The 22,320-nt window shown below is 32.9% G+C and overlaps 1 protein-coding gene across 2 annotated transcripts in view; it reads left to right on the forward strand.

Annotated features, from left to right (window-relative positions):
- Positions 1–22,320, forward strand: part of LOC126883475 (E3 ubiquitin-protein ligase TRAIP) — a 56,870-nt gene that overhangs the window by 26,224 nt on the left and 8,326 nt on the right. For both annotated transcript variants that reach the window (XM_050649043.1, XM_050649042.1), the window contains exons 3-5: positions 1,848–2,193; positions 10,803–10,946; positions 16,943–17,050. In XM_050649043.1, the coding sequence (XP_050505000.1) occupies positions 1,848–2,193; positions 10,803–10,946; positions 16,943–17,050 (598 nt within the window). The remainder of the gene's footprint in view (positions 1–1,847; positions 2,194–10,802; positions 10,947–16,942; positions 17,051–22,320) is intronic.

Here is a 22,320-nt window from a genome sequence, read left to right on the forward strand (position 1 = left end):
TACTATGATTACTTTTGTATTTAAGTACCGGTAATCATATCGAGAATCGTATTTCTCGGTAGGTAGATATTTTGTATAAAGTAATTATTTTTTACAGTATTCGGTACTTTGATTAGGTACTATGATTACTTTTGTTTCTTTTGTATTTGAATATCGGTAATCATATCCAGACTCGTATTTCTCAGTAGGTAGGTATTTTGTATAGGTATTCCGATATAACAACGACCTTCACCTATCTGTTTAAGGGATAAAAATGATTTGATTACTATGATTACTTTTGTTACTTTTGTATTTGAGTACCGGTTATTATATCGAGAATCGTATTTGTCAACTAAATAATCAGAGTAACCAAAGTAGATACAATAGTCGTTACTCGCTCTGATACGATTGGTACGAAATAACGAACTAATCAGAGTAATCAAAGTAGATACAATAGTCGTTACTCGCTCTGATACGATTGGTACGAAGTATCGAGGTAATCAAAGTAAATACAATAGTCGTTACTCGCTCTAATACGATTGTTACGAAGTAACGAAGTAATCAAAGTAACAATTTGCCTCTCTGTATAGTAATCGTTACTTTGGGTATTCGTAAGTAACGAGTACTTTGTAACGAGTAGTTACTTTTTCAACGTCACTACTGGAAACTGTCGCATAAAATAACAGTGTAGTCAGCGTAAAGGTACGTATCCATACATGGGTGCTCCGTGCTCGGTGTAGCTGCTCAAATGAATACCTCATGCGCTCCCCTACATATAAACCGCAAACCGGTTGAATCGAAGAGAGTGAGCGGCGAGCACCGCTAAACCGAGCACGGAGCACCCATGTATGGATACGTACCTTAGGATTATTAACCAGTTCACCATTGATTTTCACTCAAAAGTCTTGATGTTGCAAAGCTTGCGTCAAATTGATATGAAAACAAATGATAAACAGTGGGGATACATTCCTATCTGACACCTCTTTGTATAGTACATAACATTTTTGTTGGTTAATCTCCCATTGAGTCATGCGACTACTTTCGTTTTAATTGACTCTTTTGATTTTATTGCATGAAGAACAGATTATAAAATTTCAGGTCCTTCTTGAATTACATTCCTCTGTGTATTGTTTCTGTCATATTGGAACAATTTAGTTATACAGGGTGTCCCGAAAAGATTGGTCATAAATTATACCACAGATTCTGGGGTCAAAAATAGGTTGATTGAACCTCACTTACCTATACAATAGTGTACACAAAAAAGTTACAGCCCTTTGAAGTAACAAAATGAAAATCATTTTTTTTCATATATCGAAAAGAGATTTTTCATTGTAAATGGACATGTGACAACATTCTTGTGGCATCAGCATCTTAAATAAAAATTAAAGTAAAATTTGTTTACCCCATAACAATTTTATGGTTGTTTTGTTCCCTTAAACCCCCCCCCCAAACTTTTGTGTACGTTTCAATTTATTTATTATTGTGGCACCATTAGTTAAACACACTGTTTTTAAAACATTTTTGCCTCTTAGGACTTTTTCGATAAGCCGGTGTTTATCGAGATATTTTGAATATTTTGTGAACCATTGCTTGAAATATTTTAGTGAATCATGCACAGTATATTTTGCTAATATTGAAACACCAGGATAATCTTCATCACAATATTAATCAATTTTATGGAAATTAGATATGTAATGAAAATTCAATTATCTATTTATCAACTTAATATAAATGCTTGTAATTAAATAAATACAAATAATTTCTATAATAGGTAATTTATAAGTGTATGAAATATCTAATATGTGAAACTTGTTTTTATATCCAAAAAATTGACAGAAAACATTTATAAATAAATAATTCTTTTTAAGAGCACTTCTTATTTCGGAGAAAAAAGCAAGAGATTTTGAGTTTAATCTAAAGAGAGCCAAAAACGAAATAAACAAGCAGAAAAAAGAAAAAGCAATTCAAGATGGAGAAATGGCAACATTAAGACGAGAAATCCAACAATTAAAAATGAAATATGACAGAGAAAAAGACATTTTGCGACGGAGATTGAACACTCTAGGTAACGCCAATCAAAATAACATTGTTGTTGCTAATCCTGATGCAGATTCAGAATCCTTATTATCACACGACAACAATTCATCACATCATGAAAATGAAAAATCTTGCAATCAAGAAGATACATCACTTGCAAACACAACAATGTCTGTCGTAAGTATTATGTTAGAATATAACAATCTTTATTTATACAGGGTGTCCCAAAGAAAATTGTTACTCCCTCAAACTCTTCTTCTTCCTCTTTATAAGCAATTCTGCTTGTTCATTGGAGGATTGATGGTAACCTTCTATGGAAGGTTGTCACTCCATCTTTTGTACGGTCGTTGATACCTCTGATGGAAGGTTGTCACTCTATTTTTTGATACTTCTTCTACCGATTGGTGATTTATCTCTTGCTATTTTGACCACACGTGTTTCCCCCATTTTGGTTATGTGATTATTCCATTCTTTTTTTTTTCTATTTAGTGTCCATTCGTTTATACACTGTACATTACATTGTCTTCTAATGTCTTCACTCCTCTTTCGATCTCTCAGCGTATTTCCTGTAATTCTTCTCAGTAATCTCATCTCTGCCGTTTCCAGTAGTCTTTGTGTTGTGGCTGTATCGGGTCTTGTTTCTGGTGCATATGTCATTATTGGTCTTACACTGACTTTATAAATTCTTTACTTCATCTCCGTGTTAATATGTCGGTTTCGCCATATAGTCTTATTAAGACATTCTGCCAGTCTATATTTTTCATTTCTTTGTCCAGGTCTCCGTAATTTGACAATGTAATTCCAAGGTATTTTACTTCCATTACTTGTTGACTACTGATACCATCAATTTCTATTTTACATCTGATTGGTTCTTTACTGATTACTATTATTTTAGTTTTCTGAGATGAAATTGTCATATTGAATTCTTCTGCTCTTATGTTAAATCTGTGGCCTAATGTTTCCAGATTATCTTCATCTTGGGCTATCAATATTGCGTCGCCTGCGTAGCAGAGTATTTTTACTTCTGTGTTCAGTGCCGGATTAACCATTAGGCAAAGTAGGCAGTTGCTTAGGGGCCTCGGCCCCAAAGGGGGCCTTGTAGGGCCCAAACCGAAAAAATAATAATTAGAATTAAATAAAAACTATAAATAATAGATATTTATCGGTTATAAACTCGGTTTCACACAGTAATCAACAGCTAGTGAAGCTGCAATCAATGAAAATGCACGTGATGAAATAGAAATAACTGAAGAAAACATAGCTTCCGTAACTGAAGAAGATGAAAAAACATACAATGACAGTTGTTATATTCCAGTTCAAGAAAAGAACCAGAAACCGAAACTAAGTTAGAAATTGAAGTTAAAGGTAGATTGGGCTCAGAATTCGGAAACAACATAGGATTATGGAATACCATAACTGAGGAAATATGGAAATTTTTGATTGGGAAAGGTTCTTCAGAATGTAAAAATCTTCATGGAAGTTTTTCAGCATCAAAAAGAAATTTTGAAAGCATTACAAGATTTTTCACACGATCTATGTTTTTTTGAAAATATATTAGTGTAACAAAAGTTAAAAGAGATTGGCTAACGTACTCTCCCTCGAATGGAAATGTTTACCGGTTTCCCTGTATTCTTTTTGGCGAACATGGCGAACACTCATCGACAGGCAGCGCCTTCATGATCGAATTGACAGTTCTTTAGAGATTTAATTTAATCAAGAATGAGATTACTGGATTTAAGTTCTGAAAAGAGTAGTCTCTGTGGTGGTTTCTATCTTCTCTCGGATTAGCGTTTACAAGTGATATACAGATCCTTTGTTCACAAAATAATGGGAACTACCTTGGCATTTTAGAGCTACTTGCAGGGTACGATCTTCTTTAAGCTATCATTTAGCTAAGTATGACAATGACGGCACTGGAAAGCCTTCTCACTTATCTTTAAAGATCTGGGAATAAATAATAGAAGTAATGAGAAAACACGTTTTGAATACAATTGTTAAAGAAATTAATGAAACCAAATACTACTACTGATTGATTCAATATACGTATTGTATGATTCAATATACGATTCAATACGTATTGATTCAATACCAGATTTGTATCATATTGACCAGTTGACTATTTATTAAGATATGTAAATCCAGCTGATGGTAAAGTGTATGAGGGTTTTCTCATATTCATACCCATAAGTAGCCATACTGAAGAAAATCTTTCTTTTGCTGTTTTAATCGTTTTAAACCACTGTGGCATTGATGTAAACGACATGAAGGGACAATCATTCAGCAAACAAGTCAGGAAAATACAATCGTATCCAGGCTTATTTATCTAAGATTAAGCAACTTGCAATTTACATTCCTTTTGCTGCACACTCGCTTAATTTACTTGGAGTAAGAGCTACTGAAAGTTGCATCATTGGAGAAATATCGTATGTTGGATTTGTTAGCGAGCTCGCAAACCAAATGCAACACATACGATAAAATACATACGTAAAATGTTGCACATTTATTTCATAATAGCGTACATCTGTTTATACTCAACAGAGATAACGTGGCATGCACACATTTTATATAATGTAGAATACAGGAGCGTGCTATAATTTTGGAACTTCAGTAAGTATATCAAATATCAGTATTTGAAATGTCTTCAAGCGAAGAAGACGTTATTGTAGCTTGGCAATTTTTAAGAAGACGTCAGAGAAAAAAAATGGGTTCAGCATGTTCATGCTACACTATTGTTGTTAATATTTTTGGATAATCCTCTGCAACGACTCTATTTACCTCCCAAGGGTAATACTCTGATGAATTTTGACTTGAGGTTGAACATATTAACTTATTTACTTTTAGGACATAATATGCAAATCGGCCAGGTCGATTTTTAAAACAATCATAGTATATTCGTGTGACAGTCATAACTAAGATTTTTTTGAATCGGAAAGTACATCATGTAACACCTCATTTAAAAGCTTTTAAAATACTGATTACAAAAATATACAATACTTGCGCAAAATTTCGGTCCAATACTTTTTAAATGGATTCATTTTTTTTAATCCTGAGAAAACTAATAAGAATTTTTGAAAAATTTAAATGTGCATGCACTCGTAATTAGTGACTAGTTCAAGCCTCAACTACAGCCCCTTCAAAAATAAGCACTTCCAACCGGTGAAACTTACCATATAAACAATAATATAAGTATACACGAGTAAAGCAACTTATGAAGTGGTAATGATTAATTTCACTGAGGATGCTAATTAGGGGGTGATTTTCACAATTTTTTTACCAAAAAAGGAAGGGACCAACGTTATTTTGAGCGTAACTTGCTTACTTTTGCTACTAAACAAAATTAAAGTTGTTTTTAAACAATTTAAAAAAGTTTTAATGAGTTTTTCCCAAAAAGTGCTTTATTTTTTGGTTATTTCACGTTGAAATATTCGATTTGAAATTTGGCGAGTATCAATGTATTTTTCATTACTTATAACTCTTCTTTTACTAGGTAATCTCATACCTAAACCATTTTTTTCACTTTTTTATGGGATATATTTTTGCTAAGAGTGTTTTTTTTTCGATAAAATACTTACTTTTTGAGTTAGTTGCAAGAAACCGTCTGAAAATGTGTTTTTTATGAACATATTTACTCGCAAATAACTCGAAAATTTTAACTTAGTGAAAAAATGCTATAAAACAAAAGTTGCTTAGAATTAGTTAGTTTATCCATTTCCGGTCTTATTTTGAGCGTATATTTTTTCACTCTCGAGAAGGGATGAAGCTGGGCCCCATGCTACCTACATAATATGTATATGCCAAATTTCATGCCAATTTAAGCGGATCTTTAAAATTTATAGGTTTTGCATTATTTTACCGTCAGCGAACGGACTATCAATTGCCCATAAACTTTAAAAATATCACTTAGAAAGAAATATGAAAATAAACATGGAGAAAATAAAGATAATGGTCATGGGAAATGAGGATACTCAAGTAAATATAGAGATAAATAACCAAAAACTAGAACAAGTAACAACATATACATAAATACCTGGGTATGAAAATAGAAAATGGAGGAAGATCAGAAGAAGAAGTCAACGAAAGGATAACCATGACTGCAGAATGTACTACAGCTTAAACAGAGCATTCATTGGAAAGAAAGAAGTAAGCAGCAGGACGAAGATGGGGGTATATAAAATGATCTTCAGGCCGATTCTCACCTATACTACTGAGAGCTGGGTGCTAACACAATCATCGAAAAATAGAATAAACTCAATGGACATGAAGTATCCATGAAAAGTAAAAGGAATTACAAGACGCGATAGAATAAGAAACAGCATTGTAACAGGAGAACTACAAGTCGAACCAAAAACACAAATACTAGATAAGAACAAGCTTAAATCCTTTTGGCTTTTGTGTAGAATGAACGACAATAGACAAGTAAAACGCGTATGGGAGGCAAAAGTACACAAAACAAGAGAGGAAAACGGAGACCAAAGAAAACCTGGAACGATGAAGTGGTAAGGATTCTGAAGAAGAAAAATACAACTTCGACTGAAGCGAAACGAAGGTCCAAGAATAAGCAAGAGTGGAGACGATTTGTATATGATATAATTGATATAGATGCATGAAATGTATTTTTCGAACACCTTAAGAAAGGTTTAGATATAGATTATATATATAAAATTATTTATACTACTTGGACTAAATAAAAAAGGGATTTGTGTACCAATTTAACAAATTTAAATTATACTAGAAAAAATTGATTTGTCAAAAAAACTGTAAATATTAATCTGTAAACATTATATAGATAAGTCAACAAGCACGTCTATGCTTTTAAGACTTTTTTAAGTTTATTATGTAAGTAAACAAATTATTGTAAAAAATTGACCTATAATTGACCAATAAACCTATTATATCAAAAATTATAATGCCCTATTATCCCTCTTATTGTACGCCCTCAATCCCAAATACACACATCTGGGCCTTTGGCACACAGCACACTCTACTGCCCTTTTTTGAGAATCTGATCCCGAACGAGCTTTTAAAAAATTCTAGGTAGTTTAAGTGCATTGAAGACATAAATTAACCGCAGATATTTATTAGACCATGCTGTATTGTTGGTCCCGTTAGGTAAATTATTCGGATTCGTTTTCTTTTGCACAAACTTACTGAAAAAGACGTCCTCATAATAAATCCACAGGGTGCCGGGAGGTGCCGCGGTCGGAAAATAGTTTAAACAATTTTTTTTAAACAAATTCAAAAAATAAATTTTTTCACTTCGTAAATTTTTTATATTCTTTGGGTCATTATGGACAAAGAAGGTCTCTTGTGATTTTTCTCTAAAATTGATTGTTTTCGAGTTATACGCGATTTAAAATTTGAAAAACGCCAAAATTACTTCTTCTCCTTTTAGTTTCTTGGCCTCCACTTCTTAGATACTTGGCCAGTTCTCGTATTTAGACTGCAATTGGAAGGGAATACTCTTTTCAATGGGTCTGGATTTTTCCATATTCCCTTCGTTAAATTCATTGTATTATGATTGTCAAATAACTATTTTATATTTTAATTTGATTGATCGTTCTTAAGATTTGGTCATTAATATTATGTAGACAATTTTATATTGAAATGGGGGTTGGACTTCCTGTATTAACAAGTTCCTGATACAGGTCAAGTTGATTTATTTTGTAACATATTCAGTAACATATGAGTTATACTTTTGTCCACATTCACAAAAAGGAGTATCACTACAATTGATTTTAAACCAATAATGATCTGGTATCAGGCATGGACCCAAACGCATTCTAATAATTGATGTCAAGTGCCTTCGATCCCCAAATGTGAATTTGTGGAACCAAGGGTTTGTAGAAAAATCACTTTAGTTTTAAACTGTTTTGTCCATTCAACTTTAAACTCATTTACAATTTTGTGTTTAATAAAAGGTAAAAAGTGAAATTTATATATTTCAATGTCTGCAGAAATGTTTAAAGTCTTGACTATATTTGCCAATTTATCAGCCTCTGTATTCCCCTTTACTCCAGTATGGCCTGGAATCAAAGCTAAGATTAAGATATAGCTAAGCTAAGATATATATAACGCCAAAATGACCATTTTCAAGGCTTAATGACTCGGTTATAAATTATTATTATGAAAGTCAAAAAGTGACTAAATAAAAGTTTAAATCCCCCCCCCTCCCTACATGATCTTGCATAAATTTGTGTCATTAATGTATTACTAAGCTGTTATTTTTAATTAATCAGCGCTAACAGCGTATTGAGGCGGCCGTCAATGTGAGTGGGAAAGAGATGCACCATTCCGGCAACCAATGGTGCATCTTACTCGCACTCACATTGACGGCCGCCTCCATACGCTGTTAGCGCTAATAGTTAAAAATAACAGTTTAGTAATAAATTATTGACACAAATTTCTTCAGGATCATGTAGGGGGTGCTTTAAACTTTGATTTAGTCTTTTTCTGACTTTCATAATAATAATTCCCAACAGAGTTAAAGCCTTGAAAATGACCATTTTCGCGTTTTTCAAATTTGAAATCGCGTATAACTCGACAACAATTAATTTTAGAGAAAATTCATAAGAGACTCTTTTTGCTCATAATATTCCAAAGAATCTAAAAAAAATTGGTACGAAGTGAAAAAATTGATTTTTTAAATTTGTTTAAAAAAAATTGTTTAAACAATTTTCCGACCGCGGCACCTCCCGGCACTCTGTGTATTTGTTATAAGGACCTCTTTTTAAGAAAAACGTTTGTGCAAAAAAAAATGATAGGAATAATTTACCTAACGGGGGCGACGATACAGTCTGGACTATATGGGATGTTGCCTGTTACAAATATCGTTCGGATATCGCTTTTGGTATGAGAGTAGTGTTAAGTCTGTGTACAACTTTTTTTCGGCCCACCGTTGGAAAGTTATAATCAAATACTTAACTGAAACTTCACAAAGCGATCCCATTCGCCACGATCTACTTAGTCATTAAAATAGCAAGCAGCATTAGATGGAGTGCAAGGGCTGACGCAACAAGAGCTTTGTCTAAAGGTTATAACGTATTTAAATCTGCCGTGGATTCTCTTGCTGAAAACACTAATCAAAAAGATGAAACAATTTAAGAGGCTAAGTGATTGTTGAAAGAAAAGTCAAAAAAAGAAACATTCGTAATAAATGAGTTTTGGGTAACAATTTTAGAACACATCAACGCTGTCAGTAAATCATTACAGAGAGAAGAGATTTAACTTAAAACTGCAGATGGAGGATGGAGATGGAGGGGTTAACCGAGGTGGTTTTGGAGGGTGAAGGCGGAGGCCTTAATGGGCCTCATAGCTTGGGTTGCCTAGGGGCCTCAAGATTCTTCCTTTGTTTTTGATGATTTCATCCATGATTAAATTGAAGAGCATAGAACTCAATCAGTTTCTCTGTCTTATTCCGCTGCCTATATCTATAGGTTCTGTAAGTCGTCCATTTATTCTGACTTCCATTTTGTTGTTTTGGTAGATGTTTTTAATAGTTTTTATGATAGCTAGGGAGGGGGACTTCCCTATAATACAGAAGATGGATTATATCTTTTAGTCTTACTCTGTCAAATGCTTTCCTCAAACTCGGCATATTAAATGTTTAGAATAGAATAGAAAGAGTAGGGGCCGGTTGTTCGAACGCTAATCAAGAAGTTGATTATAATCAATCATTTATTGTAATCAATTTTCTTGATGGGAATCAAATCGCGACATGAAAATACATGTAAAACACTAATCAGTTATTGATTGTAGGTAAAACAGTAATTAAAATATAGCCGCAGCTCTTAAATTGTTGAAAATTGCTTATTATTATTATTGATTTGTAAGTAAAAACAAGAAATTAACATCAGAAAGAGTTTAATTATGTTTTATTTTAAATTAAAACCAAAATAATAAAATAAATCAGTCAACATAACCTCAAAATGCGACATCTGTCAGAAGTACGCTTAATCAAATATAATTGTAATTAAATATTTGATAATGATAAGTTTTGATTAGCGTTCGAACAACCGGCCCTAAGTCTTTTTATAGGAAAATGTGTAGTCTGGGCGGTCGTTGGGAATATTTTTAAACAGGACGTGACGGAACTAAAATGTACTTAACTAACGGCATATTTTGGGCACTTTCTTTGAAGGATTATTTACTATATTTGCACTGCAAATATACTTTGCAAACAAAAAACCACCGACTATTTTAGTCAAAACAGCGAAGTGGGTAGTTCTAACGGGGAATTTAAAGCACCCAAGCGGTAGATTTATGGTTATAAAAAGGTTTATTATAACGGGTATTACAGTAAGTACTGATGGGCCTACTTGTAAGTCAAAGTAGATAAGTGGGTAGTCGATAATGAACTCGTGAAAAATATTTTCAGAAATTGAAATCGTATACTGGGTGTGTTTTAAACAGTTTAATAAGATAAACGAAGATTATAAAATATAACAACTGTCATTTTGACACCTTATAACCTTGTATTATTCATAATAGACGTTACATGATATTAGTAGTTGAGCCTAGCTAGATTGCGTGAATCAACCTGTATATTTAAATTTGTTTAAAAAACGCACATTTAAATTGAAATGTTGATTGAAATGCCCCACTGTTGTTTATAACGTTCTAAAATAATGGAGCACACTGTTTTTCTGTTATAAAGTTATTTTACACTGTATATATAAAATGAAAGAGAAAACGAGATTATACCTTTAATGCAAAAAAGACATTAGTCGTTTACTAAAATTTTTTATTGTTTCTAGATAAATAACATTTATTAATTTATTATTTTCCAGGCTGAGCGAGTACAAGAAATTGTCAACACATCTTCACCCTACTTGCCTATAAAATCAAACTATGGAAATCTCTTAGGGACGGCATTCCAAGGTCCTAATAGTGTTTTATCAAGTACATCTTCAGCCTCAAATGTAGATAAATTAGTAAGTTAACTGATAGTCTGAATATTCCACATGTTTACTGGCATATAAAGATTTTTTCAGTCGTATCGGGTCGAATTAAAACCAAATATTACAAAAACCGCCATTGAAGAACAAAAAAATACACTTTCTTCAATTAAACTTTTTTGTCCCATGCCCAGATTTGGACTGACATTGGAACTACGAAAGGACTGATTTGGCAACATTTATCGCGCCTATGAGTATATTATTACCACAATATTGTACCTTCGTCTTTGATAGTGTCACGTACAGCCGACGCATTGTTGCCAAAGGTTCACAGAACTTTCGAAAAACGGTGTGGCTACTATCTCTCTTTCAACAATTGCGCACGATCAGTGGCGGCTCCTCTTTGAGGCCGCATGGCCGCGCGCCCTCCCAGATATAATGTTGGTTAAAAAATTCTGATACAACCAACTTCAACATTTTCTATTCTAATTTTAATTTGTTGAAATTCAGATAAAAACACTGTCTGATATTTTTCCGACGCTCAACCAGCTTGTCATAGCTTTATAGGACGTAGGCGATGGTTGAGACCACGTTGAGAGGGCACGCACGATATTTGGGCACAAGAGAAGTGCGGCCACGTAACCATAGCAATCGAGGACGGTCGACCAACACTCCCACTCATCTTCAGACGTTGCGTGATGTTGCATTTTGGCGGCACTTCTTTAGCGGCCTCAGTGAGCAAGAAAGCACGCGGCAAGAAGCTTTGCAAGCAGTTATCTCTGACAACAATAAAGCGAAAGCAGTGGAAAAGTTTGCAGTAGTAGTGTTTAAAGTTTCACTTATTCTTATTACGTAAGTACACATATTTTTCATATTATAACACATGAGCTAATTAGAACGAATTTATTTTAGCATCATGAATACTGTTCATAATATATTAAATACGAACTTTTCCAATCTGCCACTTGAAGATAAGTTAAAAATTAAAGAATTGGGCAGGCCGTTGCCAAATTTGAAGTTAACGCAAATTAGTGAACGCAAAGCAGAAAACAGAAGTTTCACCCGCCATTTTTCAAGAGACATTTATACAAGAAATAATTGGATTTGTGGTTGTGACGTTTCGAATTTATTGTACTGTTTCCCGTGTTTATTACTTTACAATGCCGGATCAGGGATGGACCGAAATTGGGCAAGAACAGGGATAAAAGATCTTCACCACCTTCCTGCAAAAATAAAAAAAAACATGAATCGTCTCGTGGTCATATTAATTCATGCACAGGGTTCGCATTGCTTGGCAAAGTCAATATTTTAACACAATTGAGTTCTGCATACAGGGAGTCTTTAGTACTACACAATAATAAAGTCAGAAAAAACCGACACATTTTGAAAAGAATTATTAGCTGTGTAAAATTTTGCGGTTCTTTTGAACTAGCACTTAGAGGTCATGACGAAAGCGAGGGATCTGAAAATCGAGGAATATTTAGAGAGTTGATAGATTTTACTGCAGAGTTGGATGCTACACTTAAAGAACATTTACAGAAAGCAACTGTGTTTAAAGGAACCTCCAAGACCATACAAAATGATATTTTGGACTGTATGCTACTAGTTTGTCGGGAAGAAATTTCCCATCAAATTGAAAAGGCCGACTTTTTATCTATCCAATGCGATGAAACCACCGATGTCTCAAATAATTGTCAAATGGTATTGATATTACGGTATTTCTACGAAGATTCCATTTATGAAAATTTTTGGGGCTTTTTAAGAAGGGTTATGGATAAAACAGCAGCTGGGTTAAAAACCTGCATTGAAAACGAAATAGATCCGTTAATTTTAAAAACTCCTCAAAAACTAATAGCGCAAACTTATGATGGTGCAAATGTTATGAGCGGTTCTACCAGCGGTGTTCAAATCCAAATTAAACAGAAATATCCCAGTGCACATTTTATACATTGCTATGCCCATCAATTAAACCTAATTATGCAGAAAGCCGCATCGCAAAACCCTAAAGTGCGAGTGTTTTTTAATAATCTATCAGCTATCCCAGCGTTTTTTTCAAATTCTTCCCATCGATGCGATATTTTAGAAGAAATAGTAAATAAAAGATTACCGAGAGTGGCCGTCACTAGATGGAACTATAATATTCGTACGGTTAATTCTGTATATGAAAATCGTGAGAAACTTATAGAAGTTTTTGAAGAGGTCGAGGACAGATGTGAAAAGAGTGTTACTTCCAATGAGGCTTCTGGCTTGAGGCGAGCGTTAGAAGATCCAGAATTTATGTTTTGGTTAACGATTTTCCATAAAGTCTTGCCGCAAGTCGATATACTTTATAATCAACTCCAATCAAGAAATAAGGACAGTGTTGAATTGAAGAAGGACTTAGAAATTTTTGAGCAAAGTATTACCAACATTCGAAATGATACTGATGAAATTAAAGAAAGTGTTGAATCAAATTTTGAAAGTGCTAAAAGAAGAAGAACTGATGATAATATGCGAAGTGTTATTGCCAAGGAGGTGTGTGATGTAATAACAACACAAATGAAGGAAAGGTTCTCTTATCGGGGCCATTTGCAAGCGGCTGAACTATTCAACAAAGACATGTACTCAAAATATTCGAAAACTTTTCCAGTTAATATTCTAGATGCTGTAACTACTTGTTATCCCGTGTTATGCAAGACCAGATTAAAGACTGAATTAGAAGTAATATATTCGAGGCCAGACTTAAAAGAAATTGTTGGAGCTATGAACATTCTCACGTTTATGTTAGAGAATAATCTTGCCGAAACCTTTGCAGAAACAATAATGGTGTTAAAAATTATTGTGACAACTCCAATGACAACTGCAGAATCGGAACGTTGTTTTTCAACCCTTAAGCGCATAAAAACATTTTTGCGAAACACAATGCTTAATGATCGACTAAATGCCCTAGCTATGATGTCCATAAACCGAAATTTACTTCATGATGGGATCAATGATTTCGAGGAAAAAGTTATGGAAAAATTTATTGCTATAAAAGACCGTAGAGCCGATTTTAATTTTAAAAAGTAATTGTAATGTATTAATTATTATGAACGCAATGTCGTAGTGTATTTCTTGAATAGAACTATTAAACTATTATAAATCAAATTTGTTTGTATTTGAAAATTTAAATATGTAGTAGGTACCTAGTTCCTGTAAGTTGTACCTAACTATTTTATTTTGACCAGAGCCGAAAGTCGGTAAGGTTGGTTTTTCCCCATAATTTGAGAAATTTGCCGACCAGCCCATCGTAAAAATTATTGCCCCTATTTGAGTATTGCCCTTCATTGCGTTTACCTGCGTAACGCCAATTTAATGTTTTCTACGAACTTGAAACCGTTTGCCGCGTCAAAAGCTTTGCCGTCATATTTGCCAATCTGCGTATATAAACCTACAATAGTTCTCAGCAAACATTCTAGGGAAAAAATTGCAAAGACACCGTTCAAATAGTAAATGGAAATCCACTTTGCACCCGATAGAAAAATGAAAACCCGCTGCCCCTGATCAAATTCCTACTAAATCCCTGAGGGCAAATTTTTGTGTGCAATTGTTATTATCTGCGCCCTCCCTGCTCAAATTCCACGAGCCGCCACTGCGCACGATAATCAGAGATAAACCCTTCTACAATGGTTGTAGAAGGTTTTATCTTTGATCATCGTGCGCAATTGTTCCAATGTAGCATTAACGCAGACAATGATGCCTATATATGCATCCGTTCATATAGTGAAAGGAACATAAATCGTTTTGTTCAAACCCTTGAGTCAACAAATTGGTCAGAGGTATTTAATACAATTTCTGCTGAGGATAAATCATTAGCTTTTTTAAATACTATCCAAAATTACTTTCGGCCCCATTTTCCACTACTTAAATGTAAACCTAAAAAATGTACACGTTCGAATTGGTTTACGCAGGAACTGTACAATTTAAGGGATCAGCTAAAACTTTTGGAAACGATCTGTCAGCAAAATAGTAATCTTAGGCCAGTCCTTCATTTGGCAAAGACAGAATATTCAATTAAATTAAAAGCAGCTAAAAGTAGTCAGACAGTTAAACGAATCATCAAATAAAATGAAATGTATTTGGCATTTAGTAAACTTAACAGTCGGGAAACAAAATAACTCAAAAGTACCTAGTGATGATAATAATAATTAAGCAGACAAATTTAACCACCATTTTGTTGAAATGGCTCCAAAGTAACTTGCCGCTTTGGATTCTACTAAAATAGGTGGGTTTACATCAGCATCAAAAAACCTAATAGTTGTTCTATGTTTTTATATCCAACTAACCCACAGGAAATAACTAGTATAGTCGGAAGTTTTAAATCCAAACACAGTTGTGGTTTTGATCAGATTTCCCCTAAGTTATTGAAACAATGCATTCACGCTCTCGCAGATCCACTGACGGATATTTGTAATGCCTCCTTTCAACAATGAATATTTCCTAGTATGTTTAAACTATCTAATTGTAATCCCTTTATTCAAAAGTGGTGATAAAGATGACCTTAACAACTACCTACCGTCCCATAAGTCTCTTATCTGTGTTTTCAAAGATAATTGAAACTCTGGTTTGTACTAGAATGAACGCATTCCTAAAAAAGCATAGTATCTTGAATAATTTTCAACATGGTTTTACATCTTCTAAGTCTACAACGACAGCTCTTGCAAATTTCGTCAGCTTAGTGTTGGATGCTTTGGACAGACGAGAGAAGGCATGTGGTTTATTTCTCGATTTGTCCAAGGCTTTTGACACTTTCGATCATAATTTGTTGCTAATAAAACTTGAGGAGATTGGTATTCGTGGTGTAGTTCTAAAATGGTTTACTTCCTACCTAGAGAATAGAAGACAAAAAGTAAAGATAACATCTAATGGACTTGTAAACGAATCAAACACATTGGATATCCGTTATGGTGTCCCTCAGGGTAGTGTCTTGGGTCCTCTACTTTTTATAGCATTTATTAATGATATAGCTTTGGTAACTAATTCACTGACTGGGGTTAATATCATCAGTTATGCGGATGATACCAACATTCTAGTCACAGGAACATCTGATCAAAATTTGCAAAATAAAACTACACAGATACTATCCACCATCAACAGTTATTTCTTATCCAACAAACTAGTTTTGAATGAAGGGAAATCAAAGTATATGATTTTCACGTCAAATAATTTATTAAAGCATCAAGCCGCTATATAAGCAGCAATGGATAAAACAGACTGCACGAAGCTGCTGGGGGTCCTTTTAGATAGTAATTGTAAATGGTCAAACCACATTTCTAATTTGAAATCCAGATTAAGTAGCGCATGTTATGCATTGAGAATTCTTTCACGTCTCTTTAATACATCAATATTAAAAACAGTATACTTTGCCCATTTTTACTCAATAGCCAAATATGGCATTGAAGTCTAGGGTTGTACCTCTGAATTAGAGCAGATATTCGTACTTCAGAAAAGAGCTATTAGGATAATGTATAAAATGAAATTTAGAGATTCTTGTATAGGCATCTTTAGACAAAACAATATTCTTACAATTCCTGGTCGTGTATAATGTATTTACATTGCATAATTTATGAGTTTAATAAATTTCAATTTAACCATGTTTATTCAACTAAATTCAGAGACAATCACTTTATGCTTCCACAACATCGTTCTGTTTTGTTGGAAGGTAGCACACATTATGCAGCCATAAGTTTCTTTAACAAATTGCCAATAGATATACGAATGAATTTACATCAGCCAAACTTTCGGAGGTGTGTACATCAATACATTTGTGAGCTAAAGCCATATTCTAAAAATAACTTTTAAGTATGTTTTATCGTATTTATTAATTTATATACTTTTAAGATGTATGTCTGTAACTTTGACTTGTCTCATACATGTACTTTGTATAATGTCGCATGTGATCAATAAATTTGACTTGACTTGACTTGACTCTCTCGAATTGATATTGATGACGCGCTGATGTTGCGTCTTAAATAGATAAATAGCTATTATGTAAACTCTTATTATTTTTTTAGGCAGAACGGGGAGAGACTGCGAAATCAAACTACGGGCATCTCTTAGAAACAGTATATGATGGTCAGTATGCTTCAAATAAACCCTCAAGTACCTGTACAAATAAAGGAGTAAGTAAAATTGTATTCCTTACTATTTTTCGGGAAAATTAATACCATTGCTCGTGTATTTTTATAGTATATTGTGTAACAAGTGCAGAAAGGAACTAATTTCTCACGAGTTTGAAAGGTTGCGGTAGCGCAAGCGAGTGCCGCAATTCAAACGAGTGAGAAATTATCTTTCTGTACGTGTTACACACTATACTTTTTCTACAACCACATATTTTGTTTAAACTAAAAATCACAATTTCCAATCGAAGATTTATTATAACAATAAATTATAAATTTTAAGCTGTTTAATTAATACTAATCGATTTAAACTCCTGATACCCAAACAAATTACAGAGAAATCAGTTAAAAATTAATGCACTACCTTAATTTGTTTGAATTTAAACTATTTTAAATAATTATTACAAAATAATGTCACATTTGACGATATATTTATACAGTCACAGATTTCCACTAAACCTACTTCAGTCGACGTATCTTTCTGAGGTTGCTAAATCCTTATTGGTTAATTGATAATTATAAAATATTTATTAAGAATAAAATTGTAAAATGAAACAGTTGTACCATCCATAATTTAATTTCTATTCGATAATTAAGTATAATAATTGTCTTACAGGTTATATTTGTCTACACTTTAACCACATATGTAAACAGAATATATAACATTACTCAGAATGAGGTAGTCTACTGTGCAGAAAAGAACTTTTTCTACAACCACTATTCAAAGTGCACTTTTCTGCACGGTTTTATGTTAGCAAACTTGATATTTTCTCACAGTATAAGATATTTGACATTAGTGTGCAGAAAAGTGACGTTTCTATGCCGCAAAGTGACGTTTCTGTGCCGCAAAGTTCTTTTCTGCACAGTTGACTACCTCATTCTGAGTAACGTTATATTCTGTTTACATCCGTGGACTACCGCATTCTGAGTAACGTTATATTCTGTTTACATCCGTGGTTAAACTTTAGACAAATATATAACCTATAAGACAATTATTATATTTAACTATAGCATAGAAACTAAATTATGGATGTTACAACTGTTTTATTTTACAATTTTATTCTTATTAAACATTTTATAATTATCAAATAACCAATAAGGATTTAGCAACCTCTGCAAGAGACGTCGAATGAAGTAGGTTTTGTGTAAATCCGTGACTGCATAAATATAATGTCAATAATTTGTAATAATTGTTTAAATTTAAACAAATTAAGGCAGTGCATTAATTTTTTAACTGATTTCTGTGCAATTTATTTAGGTATAAGGAATTTAAATTGATTAGTAGGTATTAATTAAATACAGTTTAAAATTTATCACATAGGTACCTATTATAATTAATCGTCGTTTGGAAATTGTGATGATTTTTATTTTTAGGAAAAACTGTGCTTGTAGAAAAAGTATAGTGTGAAACACGTGCAGAAAGGTAATTTCTCACTCGTTTGAATTGCGGCACTCGCTTGCGCTCGTACCGCAACTTTTCAAACTCGTGAGAAATTAGTACCTTTCCGCACTTGTTGCACAATATACTATTCCGGCACAGAAACGTAACTTTTCTGCACACTAATGTCATATATCTTATACTGTGAGAAAATATCAACTTTGTTTTGCCTTCGCATTGCAACTGAATAAAAATGGTATACATTTTTATTTTTATATTAGTATTACTCCTATAGAGTAACTAGGTCCATTTTCCGTTGGATTTTTACCAAGCTGTAGACGGGGGGTTGTAAATTGCGTAGTGTAGAATTCCTTCCCTTTTGTCTTCACTGCAGCATCCATTTGGCTTGCATATTGTAGAAGCCTTGGAGGTGTCACCAGGGAAATGGACCAATAAGTTTTCAATTTAAAAATCTTTTAGTAATATTTTTAATATTTTTCAATATTATTAATGTCGCTATTAGGATTGAAAACTTTACCTTTCAATTGCCAGATGACGCTAGTCACCTAATCCATTCACGTCAGTCGCGGTGTGGGGGATAAACTCTCGTTGTTGGTCACTTAGGGTATGGAGCAGCAGGCCTACGTCTCTCCGATGAGACTCCAATCCTGAGAAAACTAATAAGTATTTTTGAAAAATTTAAACGCAGAATGAAAGATTACATTATTAGCGAGGACCGAAAGTCCCTGAAAAATTCTATAATGTTTATTTTAATAAGTTACAGGGATGAAAAACTAAGAGAACATTTAATGTGATTTTTAATTTCAAATATCTTATTCAAAATAAACTTTTTATTTATTCTAAGGGACTTTCGGCCCTCGACTTCTTTATTTATTGATTTTTTCAGGATTTGAAAAAATGAACACAATGTCCGTGGTAATATTTTCCAAATCTATCTTTGTCTTACAACGCACTCAGTTGAATAGAATATTGTCAGTCAGACACTGACAATCAGTGACAATTTTAAATATTTGACATGACATCGGGAATATTTTGAGTTGTTGATTAAATAATATTGATATATAGCGTATTTGATAAATAATTGATTTAAGACGTGAACTTAATAAAAAGGTATTTATTGTGTATTATTTATGGAAGATCCAAGCAGAGAATACATCAGGATATTATATTCTGTGATCCAAGTATTTTGTTGTTAAAGATGTTCAAAATTGTAAGCGTTCCATAGTAACAATATATTATTAAAAAATCATTTTAACACTTTTCCTCTTTTCTCGATTGAGTATTAGTTTTTGGTGTACATATAAATTATTACAATCACTGAATACATAGGTAGTGAAAAAATTATCACATTTATTAACTGAATTAATAATTTGCAATTATACAAACAACAGTTATCCAAGAACATTCAAAAGCCATATATTTAAGTTAATGATGACATTTTCAAATAGAATGACATTCTAGTAATGTTTACATATCCATACCAGTGTGAATTTTACTACACGTAATTTGCCGTGTAAAGACAGAAAAAGTAGGGATAGCCGTAAAATATTTGCGAATTATGTACCGATGGCCTTAAGTGAAAATCAGGCTGGTTTACACAACTCGACAAGATTAAATCCGCAGGTTAAGATCGATTCATAGATTTATATCATTTTTTTTTCTTTTTTTATTTAAAAAAGACAAAGTCGCATCCACCCGAATGTTATTAGCAACATTTCGTAATATTTGTAACAATATTAAATCAAAAATTGGTAAAAATGAATTACAATTTGTAGACAATTAAACCTTTGGAGCAATAATTAAATTCCACCCACTAACACTTTATTTTTGAAATGAACTTTTAGATCGCTAGCGACACTCCGACACTCTCTTTTTGATGCATCATTAGTGATAGCGTTACGCGCCCTAGTATCTGCTTGTTATATTTCCTTCTATGCCTATGTGGAATGGTATCCACAGGAAATGGATTCTTCTGAAACTTACTTGAGCTTCCATTAGTTCGGCCTTGGTTCTTTTCTCAATGGGGTGTTTATGGTTTATATTTTGCATAGCTTTGACTGTGCTAAAAGAGTCGAAAAGGACTGGACAACAAGGGAGGTTTTTAATATATACATGTTTGATGGCTTTAAACAAACCAAAGAGCTCTGCAGTATAGATGCTGGAATTCAGAGAAAGATGTAGGAGCATAGCAAGGCGATGAAAAAATCCATCAATATTCTTTTGAAGTAGAAACTTGAATCTTAATGTTGGCTTAATTGAGATGTGTCACTTTCCCAGTCCGATGCCTCACTGCCAAGATAAATATTGATTTTTTTCTTTCCTTTAAATGGGGGTAAACTTGACTGAGCATATGGGACAAAGCTGATAGGTCTGTGGTATATTCTTGAATTGTGGTTGTAGGATCTGTTGATCCCGTGATATTCGTTAGGAGCATGTTAAGTTGATCAAAGTTTAGAGGGAAAGGTAGAGGGTGATTTTCTATGAAGTTTTTAGCAGGGTCAAGTAAAAGAGAAAATGAGCATTCAGAAGTGCTTGCTGAACTAATTTTAGCTTTTTTAGATTTTGCTTGGACTTTAGGTGGTGAAAAAATGCTACATTCTTTTGAAGATGGATCTGAAGTTAAATTGACTTTAACTTATTTTTTGATGTAGCGGCTAAAAAGCTAAAAATCTGGACGATTTGCATGATCAACATCTTCATTACAAAATAGAAATTAGCTTTTAACTATAAAACGTATTTATAAATTTATTTGTTTAATTATTTGTAAAACCCATGAAAAACTTGAGTTTTTACAATTATAATTATTATTATGGCTCAAGCACCCAATCTGATTCAACTAAACTAATGGCATTTCTGGAATCAACAAATGATTTTATTTTAAGGGAAGCAGTTTTAAAATCTCTTTTTCTATTTCTTTAAAACCAGTGTAATACAAAATATATTAACTAAGCTCGGACGACTGACTTGTACATATACAAGGTATGTATTTAGTCCAGGGCGCATCTGTTTTGAGATGGACGTTGAGAGGTAACTCAAATTTTTTTGCAGAAATTGCTTGAAAATAACTCAAATAATAATATTTGAGTTATCCTACCACTCAAAATGGTCCGGAACATTGTTTAAATAATCAAAATGTCAAAATATGAAGGAAAAATTCGATTTTTTTATTGTTTTTTTGATTATAACTTTAAAACTATTCATTTCTGAGAAAAGTTGTACCGACATAAAAGTTACATAATTACATTTTCTACAATATAGAATTGGTTAGAAATTTAAAAAATAGTCACTCTTGTTGCAAAATAGCAATAATTGCGAAAAAAAACCATACAAAAACAAGTATTCGCATTTTCCGTTTTTCAACCATTTATGCTACACTTAGGACATTCATATTTTACCCAGAGAAACTCTATGATACAGTAAAACAAAACTCTAAATTTTATTAAGATCGGTTTAATAGATTTTGCAAAATAAATTTTGCAATCCAGCTTTCGCAAAAAAAATTCATTTTTTCAAAATGTTACAGGACTGAAAATAAAGCAGTAGCAAGTTGAAATTTTTTTGCTTATAGAAGTGTACTGTACCTTTCATTTGCAATTTGCAAAATTAAAATCGATTAATTACCACGGCGTCAGGAAATGTTTTAAATAAACATTAATTTTTGGTGCTACGCGCAGGACAGCTGTGTTTGATTCACACAAGTTGATTTCCACCAAAATTTCTTCGAATCTTTATCTAGTATATTATTTTCTTACTCTATATTTTGTTGTATTTTAATATTTTAATTCCACAAAAATGAAACTAATTTTATTATTGTTTGTGAAATATTGTTTAAACAATTGCATACGTTTAAAAATAATAAAATTTTATTTTCTAA

The sequence above is a fragment of the Diabrotica virgifera genome, chromosome 4 (assembly GCF_917563875.1).
Source record: "Diabrotica virgifera virgifera chromosome 4, PGI_DIABVI_V3a".
In the NCBI taxonomy this organism is placed as follows: Eukaryota; Metazoa; Arthropoda; class Insecta; order Coleoptera; family Chrysomelidae; genus Diabrotica; species Diabrotica virgifera.